General features: G+C 41.6%; 1 protein-coding gene across 11 annotated transcripts in view; it reads left to right on the forward strand.

Annotated features, from left to right (window-relative positions):
- TCF12 (transcription factor 12) overlaps window positions 1-17,217 on the forward strand; it is a 181,823-nt gene that overhangs the window by 145,400 nt on the left and 19,206 nt on the right. For all 11 annotated transcript variants that reach the window (XM_062583358.1, XM_062583353.1, XM_062583352.1 and 8 more), the window contains 5 exons: window positions 4,388-4,493; window positions 5,648-5,787; window positions 6,126-6,270; window positions 7,986-8,050; window positions 13,140-13,218. In XM_062583358.1, the coding sequence (XP_062439342.1) occupies window positions 4,388-4,493; window positions 5,648-5,787; window positions 6,126-6,270; window positions 7,986-8,050; window positions 13,140-13,218 (535 nt within the window). The remainder of the gene's footprint in view (window positions 1-4,387; window positions 4,494-5,647; window positions 5,788-6,125; window positions 6,271-7,985; window positions 8,051-13,139; window positions 13,219-17,217) is intronic.

A 17,217-nucleotide genomic window follows, 5' to 3' on the forward strand; every position in this document is an offset into this window, starting at 1 on the left:
AGAAAGCAGAATTTAGGACGTGATATGCTGGATCTTGTTTATTATGGTGTTCTTCAGTTTATTGTCTTGCTTAAATATTAGCTAACCAAAAATGGATTTTTTTGGCAACTTCTGCCTCTACTTTAAAGCGAAGAGTGGAAAACTGTAGCTAGCATTCTACATTCCTGTAGCTCATGCTTTCAGCAGAAGTATAATAAACACGAAAATAGTGTTTCCTTTTCCCAGAGCTGCCTTTCAGCAGAATTAGTTTTTGCCACAAAACCTGCAGATAATACACTGTAAAATTTTGCCACATGTACAAATCATTCATCAGCGCGCACTTGCTCAGTACATGACTGATGCAGCTGGAATGTAGATAGGCCAGTTAGCAGAGTCTGCAAGCTGCAGAATTGGTTATCCATTTCTGCTGGTTTCAGAATATTGTCTGTCTGCAGCTGCGTGCTAATATTTTCCTGAACTTCCAAGAATTGTTAATAACTAGACTTAAATGAGTAGCACAATTCCTAATTTCATAAACAGCATGCATGATGGGAGACTTTAACTTGAGACAGCATGAGCTCATCTGAAGTAAATTTTGATTGCTTCATTCCTACTTTTTAGTGTGCCCTTAACATTAATATTAAACATTGGTAAATATTTAAAAATTTGAAACAGATTAAGGGAAAATTGCCTGAGAAAAAGTATGCCAATTGGAGGACTGCAAGTGCTATATAAAGTTTACTTGTAACAGAGCAAAATTTGGTAAACTCAGATCTTCAGAGTAATGTTCGTGCTATTGGCACCTATAAAGTAAAAGCACATTGCATAATCCTTTGATACATTTTAGATTTGTTAAGTCTTTAAATGATTAGCTTTTATGATAGTGTTCATTAAATATGTTAAGGATAACTGCAGGTTTGAGAACTAGATGTGTATGTTCTGTTTAAACCTGATCTAGCAGGGATGATGCCCTTTCAGTCCTACCTTCTGGAAGTCAATTTCAACTTCCAAAAAATATATATGTATTTCTTGGCTATCAAGCCATCATCCTGCCTTTCCGACTGGAGAAACGGGAAACAGCTCAGGCTGAGAAGGAGGCAGAAATGGATCTCCGCCTTCATGTCCTTTGCAGCTCATTTGTCCACTTCCCTCTGCTGAGGCCATCTAGCCTTCAGAAATATTAACGGCTGGAGGATTAGTGTATGTTCTAGCACAGCTCCAAAAAAGAGTCAAGTCCTCCACTTGATCAGTCTTTCAAAAAGCTGTATTTGGCATGTGTTTTTCTGGAGGAAATTGCCCATTCATAGTCGCAGAGCGGTGTGCCCAGCAGTGTGGAGACCCATCCTGTGCCCTGGGGTGTAGCGTGTGGAATGGGTCGGGAGATGGGCTCCTCTCCAACCTGTTGAAGAGAACCGTCTTCCAAGGAGACTTTTTAGATGTGGTGAACTTCCAGCAATGTTCCTTATCTTAACAGAAGCATCAGCCAGGAAAAAGTGGTTTGCCCCATGGATGTCAATGTTATCAGTTTAACAGCTAAAAGAGGACGTCTTGAGCAGCCACATCGTATTAGTAAGTGCTCAGCTGTAGCAAAGCAGAACGCCTCCAACTTGAGCCCAGGTTCCCTCGCACCATAGCCACTTTGTGGGCCTCCCGTGGCCAGCAGCCGAGGCGGCTCTGCTCGGCTGGGCCCGGGTCCTCGTGTGCACAGCACTTCGGGAGGGAATGAACCCGCCAGCCTAACGCAGGTCTTCCTAACTACAGAATATCATTCCTCTGTTGTCAACTTTTTGATTTTAAAAATTTGTATTTTGCATCTTGTGGACCTTAGTTTAATCTTAGCAAATTTTCTTCTCTGCTTTTGAATTTTGTTTGTAGTAACACAACTTTAAAATTATGATTAGGTCATTAACCAGAAAAAAACCTGGCACTCATCTGCAGGTGATCAGATGACATCAGAGGCCTGGTTTTAATTTGTGGGTAGTTCTGATTGTAACTAGAAGAGACTTGCTCCTTTTGTGGAATTGGCTGGCTGTTTCCCCACATCTGGAGTTAATGAAGTCTTTGAGACCACATCAGTTGTGTTTTGCCGCAAGAACTCTTTGATCTAAAAAATCTAGACTGGCACAAGTGCAGCTTCATAACATTGCAGCTATGTTTTTGCAAGCTATAGTTAAGGTACCAAAACAAGTAGAAACTATATGAAGTTATGCGTCTGTGCTACAACTTTCATGTAGCTGTTTAGAAGGGCCTCTTTAACATTGATATAATTCATAACATTTTTATTATGTTAATGGCTTGTACATGTGTATCTGTAAAGGGTATATTTATAGAAGTTGTGTTTTTTTAATTTCACTTTTGAGATGCTATTTAATCACTTTTTATAAATCATCAAATTATATAAAATGTTGAAATTTCAGTTTGTATTTACAAGTTTTATTGATAATGTTACAGTTTAAAAGAAGTATAATTTGTCACTGTACGTTATTCCACATTAATCAATGTGAATCTTTATGTCAATGCTGAATGTCATAAAGCTTTGTTTCCACTGCTGTCCTGTGACAGTGATAGATTAACCGTCAGCTCTAGCATATGCTGTGTTATTCTGCACAACAGAGAACATGTAAATTAAGTCCAGTTTTGTCTAATATGTTTGTAGTCTTATGACTATGAGTATTTACAAATTGACAGACTGACATTTCTGTTAAAGTTTGTCTGAGGCATGGAATATACATGCATTTGTCCTATGTAGTAAATACATATGTACTGTTAACTTTGCTTATAACATATTGTCATTCTGTCACTCAGATTTGGTAAGCATCTTTATTTTAAGTGTATTCCAGAAATTTAAAATTTCCAAGAAAAATATTGGACAAAAGCCACCCCCAAAATGGTCTTTTTCTTCTAAATTAACACTCCTTCCCTTTGTTTTGATGCAAAAATCAAACGTAAAACCAAACATGTAATTAAAGATCCTGTTTTTTCCACCTGACTGCTCTTTTATCAGGTGTCTTTTTACCTGCCACTTTCACCAGTTAGCTGCTGCTGGCAAATACGCCCCAGCCTAATTCCTGTGTCCTCGTAGGGACCCCCCGGGCGAGCGGGAGGGAGCGGTAGGCCAGCCCCCCGGGGAGTGCCGGGGCACCCTCGGCCCTGGCCGCGCTCGCCCTTCTGGCAGGGCAGCGGCTGCCTGGCACGAGTCGCAGGCGTTGCCGTCGTTGGCTTGTCCCTTCCCTCGACTCGGAAACAGCATGCTGTGAAGGAAAGGGAGGGACTTAAATGTTGTAGGTCTGGACTTATGCCTATATTTGCATAGGAATGGATAAAAATATTCACTTCAGAATTACGCAGTATGTAGGTTGCACTGTATAAGCTTGCAAGTTTAAAACTTTAAAAAATGTGTTTATCTGAAGCACTAAGTATGTAAAAGTAAGGTGAACAATACAAAAATAAAATAAAAATACCACATTTTTTGCTTCATAGCAAATTGATGCTTTGCTTTAAATGTTCTAGTTTGGTGGGTTTTGTGTGTTCTTTGTGGCTGTATTTGTTAATTTGCTTTTTTTTTTTAATTGATATCAAGTATGCTAATCATGTTGCAGTATTCAATGTATTGTCTGAAAGTACTCCTATAAGGAAATACCATCTTTTAGAGTGACTGCAGTTAAAAATATGTAATCATTATCTTTATTTGGCCTCCTGTGTAGTTCAAGGTGTTGAGAAAACTGGTTGTTTACAAGTTCAGAATGCTCATTCCAAAAAATTTAACTAAAAATGAGTATTGCACTGATAAAAATGGATGATGCTGATTTTCTTTAGGCCAGCATAAAAAAAAAAATTCTGGCCTAGAGACTGCAGTTTTAAAATTTTTCCACAGGCCGTGTGCTTACGTTACATACATTTTGGATGAGTTTACAAAGGCACATGAGTTCCTGAATGGATGATACAGTAGTTGCATTAAAATCCTCCCACTTGCCATTGGATGTGCTTTTCCTTTCTGATTGTGGGGATGCCAGCTAATTAAATATTCAAACAGGCATGTAGTTGTTTTAAAATAAAATTTGTGGGGGGGGCCAGCTGTTTTATCTTTTTTTTTTTCTTTTATCTTGAGCAACAAGTCTGTGCTAGTTGTGCGCTTAGAAAGCAAAATCAGCATTCAAGCATTTATCAGGCCACCTGGGGGTGTTGGCACACCAGGAAGCGTGGTGCTAGGATCGTTCTCCTGTAGTTCCCCTGTACTGCAGCAACTTGCTAAAGAGCAAATAAAACAAGGGCAACAAATGCTGCAGCTTGCTCTACTGTTCTTTATTTTTATTTGGTTCTCTGTGCCTGTATGCTGTTTGTTGGATTTCTTGGCTCATGACACCCAGATATTGCTAAAAACGTGCTTTTGCTGGTCTCCAATCTTTAGGTGTATGCACCATCCCCAAGTTCTGATGATTTCAACAGAGAATCTCCAAGTTACCCATCTCCTAAACCACCAAGCAGTATGTTTGCTAGCACTTTCTTTATGCAAGGTAGGTAAAATGAATTTTAAATATAGATATATGTAGCTTGTCCTTTCAGCAGGAATCTTAAGATTAGCCACTGCTACCCTGAATGAATGGCTGAACTGCGGCTAAACATGTTGTGCTACATCTTGTGGCTGAGTTTTATATACTTTTAAAACAGTTAGATGAAGGGAGCTGTCTGTTGATTTAAAGTTTTCCGTGTGACATTAATTGCTGACTGAAATTTAAGAGGATTATACACCAGGCCAGATGGACAGAATCCCTCATTCTTTGATTTGTAGGGGCTGCAGAGCAGCACACCGCAGTGAGAGAGAAAAATGAGGTGAGGGCTTCTCGACTGCTCAGGAATTCGGCTGTACAGTATCAGCTAACAGGCAAAGTTCTCAAATGCCTGTATGTCCGGCATGCCAAAAAGGGAGGGGGTTGAACTGAACAAACCTAGAGCAGAATTCGTTTCCTCAGCTTCAGGTCATCAAAGTAGCTCGTACTGTAGTCTGATGAAGTTCTGAGTATGTTGGGGGTCTAGTCCCTGAGCATGGGAACGTACAGAGCGCCTCAGTTTGGGCTGCTAAAGGAAAACTATATGGAAACACATGGGTTTAAGGCTTATGTAATATAGTCATTTCAGTTATTTAAATCTGCTTATGAAATGTTTTTTATGGTACTGAGGTATTTTAAACTATAAATTGCTTATTTTAGGTTAATAGATGTTTTGCACTATGTGTTTATGGTGAGCTCTGCTTAACCAAGCATCTGTCCTCTCCATCCCCTTTTTATTATTTCTTTTACTCTGGAATTTTTATCAACTCTCTTGATATAAATCTGGCTCTACTGAAAGTCTGTGTAATTAGCAGAAGTACTTGGTATTTTCTCAGCTGTGGTTGGATTGTATTTCAGCTATAAAGCCTCTGGTGGGTTTTTGGGGGGAGGGTTGGAGAAGGAAGGGTTGGTGGAGTTTTTTGTTTATTATATAAATACAGCAAGTGTGGTAGCAAAAAAAGAGACAATATAAACGATTCAGTATTTCACTATTGATGTTTGTCTGAGTAGCTAAATTGTGTTTTCTTATAAAATAGTTTTCTAGAGGAAAGGAGAACTCAGTGGTTTCACATAAAATATATTTTTCTTTTCTTTTATTAAAAAAAAAAAAAAAAAAAAAGATGGGACCCACAGCTCTTCTGACCTCTGGAGTTCATCCAACGGCATGAGCCAGCCCGGTTACGGAGGAATGCTGGGGGGCTCGTCTTCCCACATGTCCCAGTCCGGCAGCTACGGCAGCCTGCCCACGCATGACCGCTTGGTGAGTTACCCAGCACCAGTTACAGTGCTTGGGCTCCTACGTGCAGGTTTTACCTACCAGAGTTAATTCCTTGTTTGCTGCTCACCAATATCAATCAAAAACTCTGTTGTCGGAACTCGCAATCAATACAATCACAGTATATTAGATTTATGTCCTTTTATTTATGTCTACTGTGTAAAAAAATTGTGTGGCTGTGTAGTTAGGTGGTCCATTTAAAGGAATGAGTTACTTTCTTAATGATGGATAAACAGCTGGGTCTTGTATATAAGGTATCTTAAAATATCAGTGTCTATTTGGAGGCTACTAAATTGTCTTATGTTTGTTTCTTTTCTCTCTAGAGCTATCCCCCACATTCAGTCTCGCCTACAGATATAAATGCCAGTCTTCCTCCAATGTCTAGCTTTCATCGTGGCAGTACCAGCAGTTCACCTTATGTAGCTGCCTCACACACTCCACCTGTCAATGGATCAGATAATATTCTGGGTAAAAAGTTCATCATGTCTTTTTTATTATTTTTTTATTACAGATCATTTTACAAGGGAAGGAAATTAGGGCTGTACTGTGCACAGAATTAATACTATTTAATTTATGGGATGCTTGTATCAGGAATATCAAACCACTATGACACTTCTGTCCTCAGTGTGGCTGAGGTGTAGCAAATTGGTTTGCAATCAACTTAAGTCTTACTGATCGATTTGCTTTCATGGCCAAGTCTGTGCTTAAGAAACTGTATTCATTTAACCTAACAGTGATTATCCTTCCATAGCTGAGTATATGTACAAATTGATTATGGTGGTAATGGTATTACAGTTTTCAGAGTTGCTGCTGTATCACTGAGATACTGTGCAGGAGAAAAGCAGGAAGAATGTTTCTTTGGGCTTTAGGGAGCTTGATAAACTGTATCGTAAATTCTTCCCTTAACTGATTTAAAGATTAGTGACTAGCCAGTGTGGTGGCTAGTTTAGGCTCTTTAGTGCCTACCTAGAAAGCACAAAATGTAGGATGATGATCTGTTTCTTTTGCATCTTTGATAAGTATGGAATGTCTTGAGCTCTTTCCTTCCCTCTTGACCAACTTGGGAACTGGCAGCAGAAATGAAATGCTGGCCTCCTGTATTCAAAGTTTTGTTTTATTTTTTTCTTTTCCTTAAGATTTTAGGTGTACTACATCATCTCTTAAGATACAACTATAGAAATTAAATGGCTGTGGATATCCCTTTTCAATTTGATATGACTTGTACTTAGCTTCATTTTCAGTAAGCAGAATTCAGTTGGAGTGACTGTATTGACTTTGATTTCAGAACATGTTTTAGAGTTGGATCTTTAAACAGAGCTCAGTTAATGAATCTGCATGTGAAATTCAAGGCTGGAAAATCCAAGTCTGCCGCAAACATCAGATGAGCATTGCATCATTTGGATTTCTAGTGTGAATGTCCCACATACATTAAAAAGTTGTTGACACCAGAAGTTGATTGGTGCAGAAATAAGCTTTATTTCCGGAGGATCTATCTCCTACAGCGAAGCCCATATTTCAGGGGTTCAGGTCTTTTCTGTGTCACCAGTTAGTTGGGCTTTAGACCTCCACTTGGTTTAATGGTGTTTGCAGTGAAAGAGCACACAAGGTTGCTGGCATATGACTAAGTGAAGAGTTATGGCAGGGGTGACAGAAACCTTGATGTATAAAGAGCCTTTCAGGGATTTTCTAAAGTGAAGATGAGAGCACAGCACAGAATTAGAGGAGAGGAGCAAGGAAACACACAAGGAGCTCTTGCATCTTCAGTGAGTTCAGCTTCTAGCGTTAATGAAATGTGCAAAGCACTGTAATGTTAACTTACACTTTAGGAGTCAAGTGTAATAATAAAAGTTTCTTAGTATTTTGGGTTTTGTTTTACATGTCATTGAAATTAATCTGTGATACTACATATAGTAATTTGTCATCTTAATTACCTTAACATGTTGGTCCTCAACTTGTCTTGGTGATACTTGGTTTGATTTTTTTAAGAGGGGAAGCACCTAAATTTAAATCCAGTTGTTTTAATTTTTAAATATATATAATGAAGATTGATTCTGTTGACATTGACATCCTTAGTATAGTCTGTTTTAAAAATGGTTTCTCACTGTATGTAATGAATACAATAATAAAAGTGGAGTAAAACTTCAGCTTTAAAAATAAGTGTTGGTTTACTTTCCACATCATAGGAAACAGAGGAAATGGTGCTGGAAGCTCACAGACAGGTGATGCACTTGGAAAGGCGTTGGCATCTGTAAGTAGTAATTAGAATATATAGATCTTAAACTTACTGATCATTGCTTCCGTTATTTATGTTTTCGTTCACTTTCTAGTATCAAATCAGTAGTTTTGGGTATGAAGAACTATGATGCAATGCTATATGCTAGACAAATGTCCATAAACAGGCAGATGAGATACGATGCTTTTATTTGTAGCAGACTGGTTCAGACCTCCTTTTCCATGTGATCAGAAAATTCAGGATGAATATAGTTTAGAAAGCTGCATATACAAAGTAAAATTCACAAAAACTTCTGTGTTTGGTCTAATCATAAAACAAATCTTTCAGGTTTTTTTCCTATACTGTTCTAGTTAAAGTCAAATATTTTTAACATTACTCTCAGAGCAGATCCTGCCTCAAGGTTTAAAATATTTTCTCAGTGGCCTTGTAAAATGGAGAAATTTTGAATGCTGTGTTGTACAGCTGTAATTTATGGAACAGATTTTAAAAGGCTGTATATGCATGAAGTTTAAACCTTAACTCTCATTGGAATATGCAGGTAATGCAAAACATTGCAAGTATTTTCATTCTGTTAAAATTACTTAAAGCTCTGTTTACATATTGCACAGATGCAACAATTATGTTGGCATTAATAAGAAGAGCTTTTTATGAAACAGTAATTAATACAGATTATTTTGAAACAGTTATATTCTGTATCTGGCTCAATTCTCACTATAGTAGAAATTCCAGAGTTACAGGTGGTGGCTGGTGAAGCACTTCAGATTTCCTGTGCTTAGCAAATAAGGGACTCCTTTCTGATTGAAAGATAGAAACGGGTACTTCGCAGCCGCAGAAGAGCACCCTGGTTGGATTCTGCTTCTCGGCCCTCAGACCGCTGCATGCGAATGTGCATTTTCCTGCAGCTCCTGTTACTCCTGCTTCCCTCAAAGGGTTGCGTGTTAAAAGATCACCAGGGCTGATAATGTCGGGAGACTCCTGTGACGTCCATAGTGGGTAGGAGAACAGTGACCTATGAGCTCTGAGGAGAAAAATGTTGTCCCTGCTGCCTTTTGGGATCCAGCAAGTAGATAATTCAGAGTACAGAGGGCAGTTAATGCTCTCTTCTTTTTTCTGTTTAAGGTCTGCCAGAAAAGAAACGGGATCATTTTGACTCTCAGAAGTAGCCCTGCTTACATACTTCAGGCTGTTCATTACGGGTGTGTTAGGATGTCTGTTCTGCAGGCTGAGCAGAATTTGTTTGACATGTTGGCTGGTGAGACCTCTGCCGCTCTGAGGTTTTCCATTACTCTCTTTTGTTTTTTTTTAATTATTCTGTTGTCCTTTTTCTATTTGCGAGATCCTCAGGTATTTATGTCTGTGCTGAGAAAACCAGACTGATGTTTTGAGGGAAAAACTAAATATATTGCGAGTGGAAGTCGGGGCAGAAATGTTTAATGTAACTGGTGGGTGGGCTTTGGTCGTCAAGGCAACGCGGCTGTGTCATCCGCCGGGGCTGCCTGGCAGGAGCAGGCAGGTCAGTCCATAAATCACTGCTGTCAGAGCCGAGGGTGATGCTTTCCATCTGCTCGAGCGGTGCGTGCCGCGGGTGCGCGCTTCCCCTCCCTCCTGCGTCCGTCTGCTCCCCCGCCCGCAGACAGACGGACGGAGCGAGCACCCTTCCCGTGGCTGCTCCCTACCGTAGGGGGAACGGAGGTGCTGTGTCCTGCAGGTGCAGGTAGTGCATATGAATTTCGAATATTGAAATTGCGTATGAATGTTTGAACAAAAACTTAGTTAAATGCTCTTTTTTTAAGTGCCTTTTTGTTAGTGCTTTAGACACTACTACTGCTAAGAGCAATTTCTAGTTCTAAAATAATGTTGATGCACATCTTACAATAGGCCTTTCATGTGCGAAACATCAGAGGATACGACATTTGTTCTTCAGTTTAGGTATTAAAGACCGTACAGAATAGTATGTGATTAAACATGTAAGGCCAGATAATACATTTGCAAAGGTTCTTTTATTTTAGGTTTAAGCCTGGATAATTGTGGTCTTAATCTCAGGGTAGGCAAGAAAGAGAATTGTACATGAAAGTATTTACACAAAGTTCCCAAAGCCCTGTGGATTATGCATTAGTTTGGATAATGAACTAGTATAGACCGAAAGAAAAGAAAATCTGGGTATTCGTGCCATTTCTAATGTGTTTCCCTGAACATTTGCCAAACAATAACCCTTTAAGATTGTGCCCATGGAGGGTTGTATGGCAGGAGAAACATCTGGTTTATTTCATTGCCTAATGCCAAATCAAAACACTTGGTCTTTAATTTAGAGGAGATCAAACAGGAGGACTGTTTAACTTTGTTGATTATATCAGCCCTCTTTGTGATAACTTATGTTTTGATTCCTACCTCCGCGCCGGGGTAGCGGCCTTTGTGTGCTCCCGGCGGCTAAATAGCCGCTGGTCCCCTAACAAAAGAAAAGAAAATGTAGGGAAGTTGACTTCTAAAAGTAATTCATGAATTAAGTTTTTTTTTGTTGCTTTAGACTCAATAAGATTAACATAACAAAGGCTGACTGAAATGTACACTGCAGTGTTTAAAAAATCGGGCGAGCAGCTCCGCGGTTTGGCTCGGGGGCTCTCGCTTGCGCCGCCTTTGTCCCGGCGCCTTTTCATCGGGCGCTGGCGTGTCGGCCCCGCCGCGGCCGCCCGAGGGAGGGGGCCGCCCGGTCGCCCCCGCCGCGGCCGCCCGAGGGAGGGGGCCGCCCGGTCGCCCCCGCCGCGGCCGCCCGAGGGAGGGGGCCGCCCGGTCGCCCCCGCCGCGGCCGCCCGAGGGAGGGGGCCGCCCGGTCGCCCCCGCCGCGGCCGCCCGAGGGAGGGGGCCGCCCGGTCGCTGCAGCGGGGTGGTGCGTCGCCCCCGCCGCGGCCGCCCGAGGGAGGGGGCCGCCCGAGGGAGGGGGCCGCCCGGTCGCCGCAGCGGGGTGGCGTGTCGCCCCCGCCACGGGCCACCCGGTCGCTGCAGCGGGGTGGCGCGTCGCCCCCGCCGCGGGCCGCCCGAGGGAGGGGGCCGCCTGGTCGCTGCAGCGGGGTGGTGCGTCGCCCCCGCCGCGGCCGCCCGAGGGAGGGGGCCGCCTGGTCGCTGCAGCGGGGTGGTGCGTCGCCCCCGCCGCGGCCGCCCGAGGGAGGGGGCCGCCCGAGGGAGGGGGCCGCCCGAGGGAGGGGGCCGCCCGGTCGCCGCAGCGGGGTGGCGTGTCGCCCCCGCTACGGGCCACCCGGTCGCTGCAGCGGGGTGGCGCGTCGCCCCCGCCGCGGGCCGCCCGAGGGAGGGGGCCGCCTGGTCGCTGCAGCGGGGTGGCGCGTCGCCCCCGCCGCGGGCCGCCCGAGGGAGGGGGCCGCCTGGTCGCTGCAGCGGGGTGGTGCGTCGCCCCCGCCGCGGCCGCCCGAGGGAGGGGGCCGCCCGAGGGAGGGGGCCGCCCGAGGGAGGGGGCCGCCCGGTCGCCGCAGCGGGGTGGCGTGTCGCCCCCGCCGCGGGCCACCCGGTCGCTGCAGCGGGGTGGCGCGTCGCCCCCGCCGCGGGCCGCCCGAGGGAGGGGGCCGCCCGGTCGCCGCAGCGGGCGAAGGAGCCCTGTCACCGCTTAAGCCCGGCTGAAGGTGTCCGGGTTGTTCATCACTGGTCATTCAACAGCGCAGCAGCCGGGCGCTGCGTGTGGAATGAAGCCTGACGCCGTATTTTATTCGTGGCTTTCTCCTTGTGGAGGTTTTTCCGCTTATGAAGCGTAGCAAAGTAAAACTGGCATGTGGAGTGATGGAAAGCTCGAGGTGGCTCATCCTGGCACGCTTTTGTTCTTCAGTGTCGTAGCTGTCCCCGAATCGTTGACAGTTCGTATAGAGATGTTCAGAGTGGCCTGACCAAGGCTTTGCACTTTGAGTTGTATTTGAGCTGATGTGCAATGCGTTAATTCCTGCAATGTCCTGGAAATCCTTTGGACTTTATATATATAATTTTTCCTAGCACGTATGAAAATGATGCGGTGTTTTCGTTAGAGAGGTGACGGCGTTTTCTAATGCAGAAGTGTGTTAGGCCAGGAAGGAGCATGTGCTCTAACAGATCCTGGTTTTGTCAGTTCAAAAAATGCAATATGTAACTTAACCAAGTTCCAGTTTATTGTCAGCTGAACGTTGAAATGTCAGATTGTCTGTGTGAAGAGACATCAGCCACACTGCCAGTGAGGATTTTTTTTTTTTTTTTTTTTAACTACCATCTGATGACTAACAAATCCTGGTCTCTGCTCAAGTAAAACAGGTTTGAACTGATGACCTATAAAAATATGTTCTAAATTCACAGTCAGCTGCTAAACCTAATTCCCTTTCCAAAATGAATTTTCAAATAATCTTGAAATTCTACGTTTTAATTAAAATTTTAAGCATTGTTTTCTAATTTTATCTCAACTTCTCTAATATATTAAAGAATAGCAAGGGATAATTTACTGCAAGTGGAGGTTTAAAGAATAGACTAGTATCTTATGGGAGTGATTGAGATACATATGTATATACATGCATATATACGTGTATAAAAAGAGAAAAAATTGTATTTGGTGTAATATGTAGTAACAGCAACAAAATATCATATGGGTTTAATATGCTAGGTACAAACGAACTGGAGCTGAATATTTTCTCCATATTTTCCTTTGTGTAAGATTAATTTTTAAAAGGTAACCAACTTGTGTTTACTTTGATACAATTTTTTACCTCTTTGAAGATGAGGCGGTCCTTATTCCTCTGCATTTTGCTGGGTTTTTTTTTGTTACAATTATCTGCGTACTATTAACTCTTAACATACACAGTTCCTGTTGATAAAAAGGCTATAATTTCTATTGTACAGGTAAGATCAATTATATTTGTGTCACTATGCTTATTTTGACAACTATTTGAAAATGAAAGTTCTCTGGACATTTTTAGAACCTTACATATAATAAAATTGGACTGTGATTGATGGGCCAAATTATTTTTATCAGTCCAGTGTTAAGCATGAAGAGGAATCCAAATAGCTGCTTTTTTATTTATTTTTTTTTAAACTGGATATTGTGACATGTATTGATATACAAACTTTTTTTGTCTGTTATTAGATTTATTCTCCTGATCATACCAGCAGTAGCTTTCCATCAAATCCATCAACACCAGTTGGATCACCATCACCTCTAACAGGTAGAAATTAGCTGTTTGTGAATAACTTGTTTACTGTTTTGAAAACATCTTCTTTGCAATAACAGTGAAATTGGTAGTAACTTCCTTGCATGTTTTCTTATATATTTTGTTTATTTTTCTGTTGCAATAAATCCAAACTTATCCAAATTCTCAAGTGTTTTGTTATGAACATTCATTTAAGTTTTAGCAACTGGTTCTGAAAATTGGCTTATTAAAATAATATTTGAAAACCTTGGGTAATGATACCTTGTCCCAGCTATTATGAATATTTTTACTGATTTGTAGCACTGGAGAAAAACAGTGCACGTACGTAAAAGCTGAGCAGCAGCTTTCAGTGGCAAACACAGCAGATGTGTGTGCCCCCTAATGAAAATACAGTAGCATGCGAGACCCTTCGATTTTATAACAGGAGAGCTTTTCATTCATGGCTTTCATGAATGCTTTCATTCTATGGGAGAAGAATTTCTGGCATTTTTCAAAGTAAGTGCCGCGTGCTGCAGCCACCTCTGTCACCTGCGCTTTGTGCGCTGGCGGCGCGAGCGCGGTCGGGAGCATTCCAGCGTGGAGATGAACCGGGGGCAGCTGCCTCCAGCTCCTAGCGCCAGCGCAGCTTGCGCAGACACCGTGGCCTCAGCTGTCTAGTAAAAGTTGAACAGCTGTTCTCCATATAGAGAGCACTGTGAAAGCTCCATTGACTTAAATTTGTTGTTTAACAAAGAACTAGAATTACAAGTACGATGATGTAACTTTAACCCTGTTCTTTCCTATAGTGCAATTTGTTGAATTATTTAAGGTTCATACCACGGTTTTCCCGCTCTTTGCTGTTGAATGTATCCCTGCAGACTCCCTGCTGGTTAATTTTTTGCAAGAGCTTCCCCCCCCCCTTTTTTTTTAAATGAAATTAACTCATAGTGAAGGACAGAGAATGAGCTTAGCAGAATGCCTGTGTGATCTGCATGAATAAATTAATGAAGTTATTGTATGTAAAGTAGCATCATATGCATATGTATGTATATAATGTCACTCAGAAAGCTTGCATTGTTTAGACTTCTCTCATGTTTTATGGAGACTGTTCTGATTTTCTGTGGACTTCAATGGATTAATGATTGTCTGACGTGGCATACCTGAACAGCTGCTTTGGGCATTTTTTTTCTGGAACCGAAAAATCCATATTGAATTGAGTAATGAGGGGATTACTGGATTTTTTTGATTTAGTGATTAGCTGATGAAAAATGTCTTGTATATCCTTGTTCTATTAAAAAGGCAGGTCAAACCAGAAAGTTGTTGTTCTTTTCTTTTTAACATCAAAACAAATATTGAAAAGAGCTGTATGGGTGGAGAAAAGAAGTGACTTTTCAAAGTATTTAAAGATCCCAATTGGAACTCCCTGATTAGATGTCACACCTAACTTTCTGCATGTGAAAGAGCTACCTAATTTATGTTTTTAGAATACAATTTTGAGGTCTTCAGAATGTATGTTTTCCCCACGCCTACCTGTTGCAACCTCTGTCAGATGTAAAACTCTCCACAATTTGTACTTTGATTTGCATTTCTTATTTGGGATTCTAGTGGTAGATACTAGTAAGTAATATAGAAATCCTGCTCAGGCACAAATTTAGCATCTGTTGTACAATTACACTCCTCCTCCCCACCCCCTTTAATTCCAGTGATACAGAATGTATCAAGCCTTTGGTAAATTGCTCCAGTAGTTAATTACCTTCATTTATGAATCTGGACTTTTATCTTTATTCCCAGATGAGTCACTAAGAACACAGTGAAGCACAATGTAAAGTAATTACTACTATATTTATTGCTATTTATACTCCTGGTATCCATTTTTTTGTCCTGACCCCCCAAAATTATTATAGATAAAACAAATGTTTTATGTATACTAAAATAATATATTTTGGCGCGTTTTAGCCTTCGTCTTGATTGTCCTCTTTTGTAATCAGCTCTTTGTTTATATATCAGTCTTATTATTTTAGTTTTGACTAAGTCTTTGACTTACCTATCCTTTAGTTATAATTTAGAGTAGGAGCACCCTGCTTCCCATTTAAAGCACTGAGAGATTGTAGCTCCATGAGACATTTAAGTGTAGAAGTTTACATTTGAATATTTGGCCTTTTCATTCCTGGGTACGTAAGGGCTAACAATACTATTTTTGTTATTTTAAGCAAAAAACGTTGGAAACAACGTGATGTAAGCCTGGATGAAAACCCCCACGTATCGTGGAGCAGTAGTGTGTGTCTCATCTTTCCTCCCCTCATTTAATTTCTAATTGTACATGAACACGTCCAAAGCTGAAGGTCTCGCGTGGTTTCAACGATCCGCGTGCGTACGTGAAGCTCAGACGCAGGTTTGAGCGGCCGAAGCCGTGGCGTGTTAGGAACGGCCTCGCGGGTCGAGGGGCCGGCGCAGCCCTGTGCGGGCGCCTGCGCGGGGAGCGAGGGGGTTAGGGCCGGGGAGGCGCTGCGAGGAGGCGCAGCGCTGCAGCGGTTACTAGCGCTGACCCCTGTAAAGCTGAGCGCTTGCCTGGCTTATTTGTTTTTTCATGCCGCTCTGTTGGTGCTGCGCTAAAAGCTGCAGTTGTTAATTGTGGGGCTCGCGGTGCCAGGATGCTTTCGAACATAATTGGTGGATTTCATGCCCCGACTTCCAGGAGGGGGAGTGGGAGGAGGAAGGCAGGAAATCAGTGCCATCTGGCAACCTGCGCAGGCATGGAAACACAATACGCCGCCCCTAATGAAGCGCGCTAGCATTGCTAGAGGTATGATTAAAAACTGCAGGTTGCAGTTGAGTTGTTTGAGGGAGAGGAGAATGAGTATTTTTTTTTGTTTCCTCTCCTTGTGAGAAATACTGCTCAAATAATTTTGCTCTGGGCTTACTTTAAGGAAGTAGTACTTTTTCTATTAAAACAGGTCATCAAAACTCGGTGCGTGGGCTTCAAGTCACTTCTAAATAAAGGATTGGTTTTTTTTTCATAATAGTTTGCCTTTCTGCTTAATATTCAGCTGATGCTGTGTTGTAGGAAGTAGCATGCTCGGTCCTCATAGTTGTAAGTGCTCATTAAAACCATAACTTTGGTCTTGTCTCTAGAAGCGGAGTTTTGGCCAGATAAAAATTTGAACACTCAGCTGAGCCAAAATAGTCTGAAGTTGTTTCATTAATGCTTTGCAAAAATAAGTTGGACGCTAAGCATTATTCCCAAGTTTGGGAGTGATAGTAATGCAGAAGGGACTATAGATCCAAGACCCAAAGTATCTGTGTGAAAATTTGTAATTATAACCTTATTCACTGATGCCTTTATTTTTTAAAAGAGAATTCCAGCACAGTTCTGGCAGCTCTGGGCTTTTAAGAAATTGGAGATGGCTATTTTTTTTTTAATTAGAAAGGAAATATTGGGTATTTTAATAGGTATGCAAGCTGTACTCTTTTAAATAAAACTCTTTCTTTAAAAGGTAACTACTTGCAGCTCTCTGAACAAAGGATCTGTAATGTTATTAAACCTTTTCCCAGTTTTCCAGACATACAGCTCTGGCTGTTACTGAAAGAACAAGCCCACAGGCTCTTCCTTTAATGAGCTACTTTGGATTGTATGTCCATAATTTATTAATGTAATTGCTTTATTATTACATTTGTATGGCTGAAAGGAAGCTGTCTCTAATGGACATAGAATTTCATGTAGTATCTTCATAAAAGATGCATTATTAGTTGGTGAGAAAAATACATGTTATACTACTTCAGACTTTGCTCTAAAAGTACTGCTTTATTAGTTGCTATATTTCACGTCTAATTATTTCTAAATTTTACATGGTAATTAGGTATATTTGGTAGGTCAGATTAGAATGGTTATATATCTGAATTGGTAGTGTATAAGTAATACGGATATAATTGCTGATTTGTTGCATAGTCAATATTTCTTTAGCTGAAATGAGATCTGTTCCAATTTACCTTCAATATACCTGATATAACAAAAGGAAATAACTTAGTTTGTTTACT

The sequence above is a fragment of the Rhea pennata genome, chromosome 10 (assembly GCF_028389875.1).
Source record: "Rhea pennata isolate bPtePen1 chromosome 10, bPtePen1.pri, whole genome shotgun sequence".
Taxonomy (NCBI): Eukaryota; Metazoa; Chordata; class Aves; order Rheiformes; family Rheidae; genus Rhea; species Rhea pennata.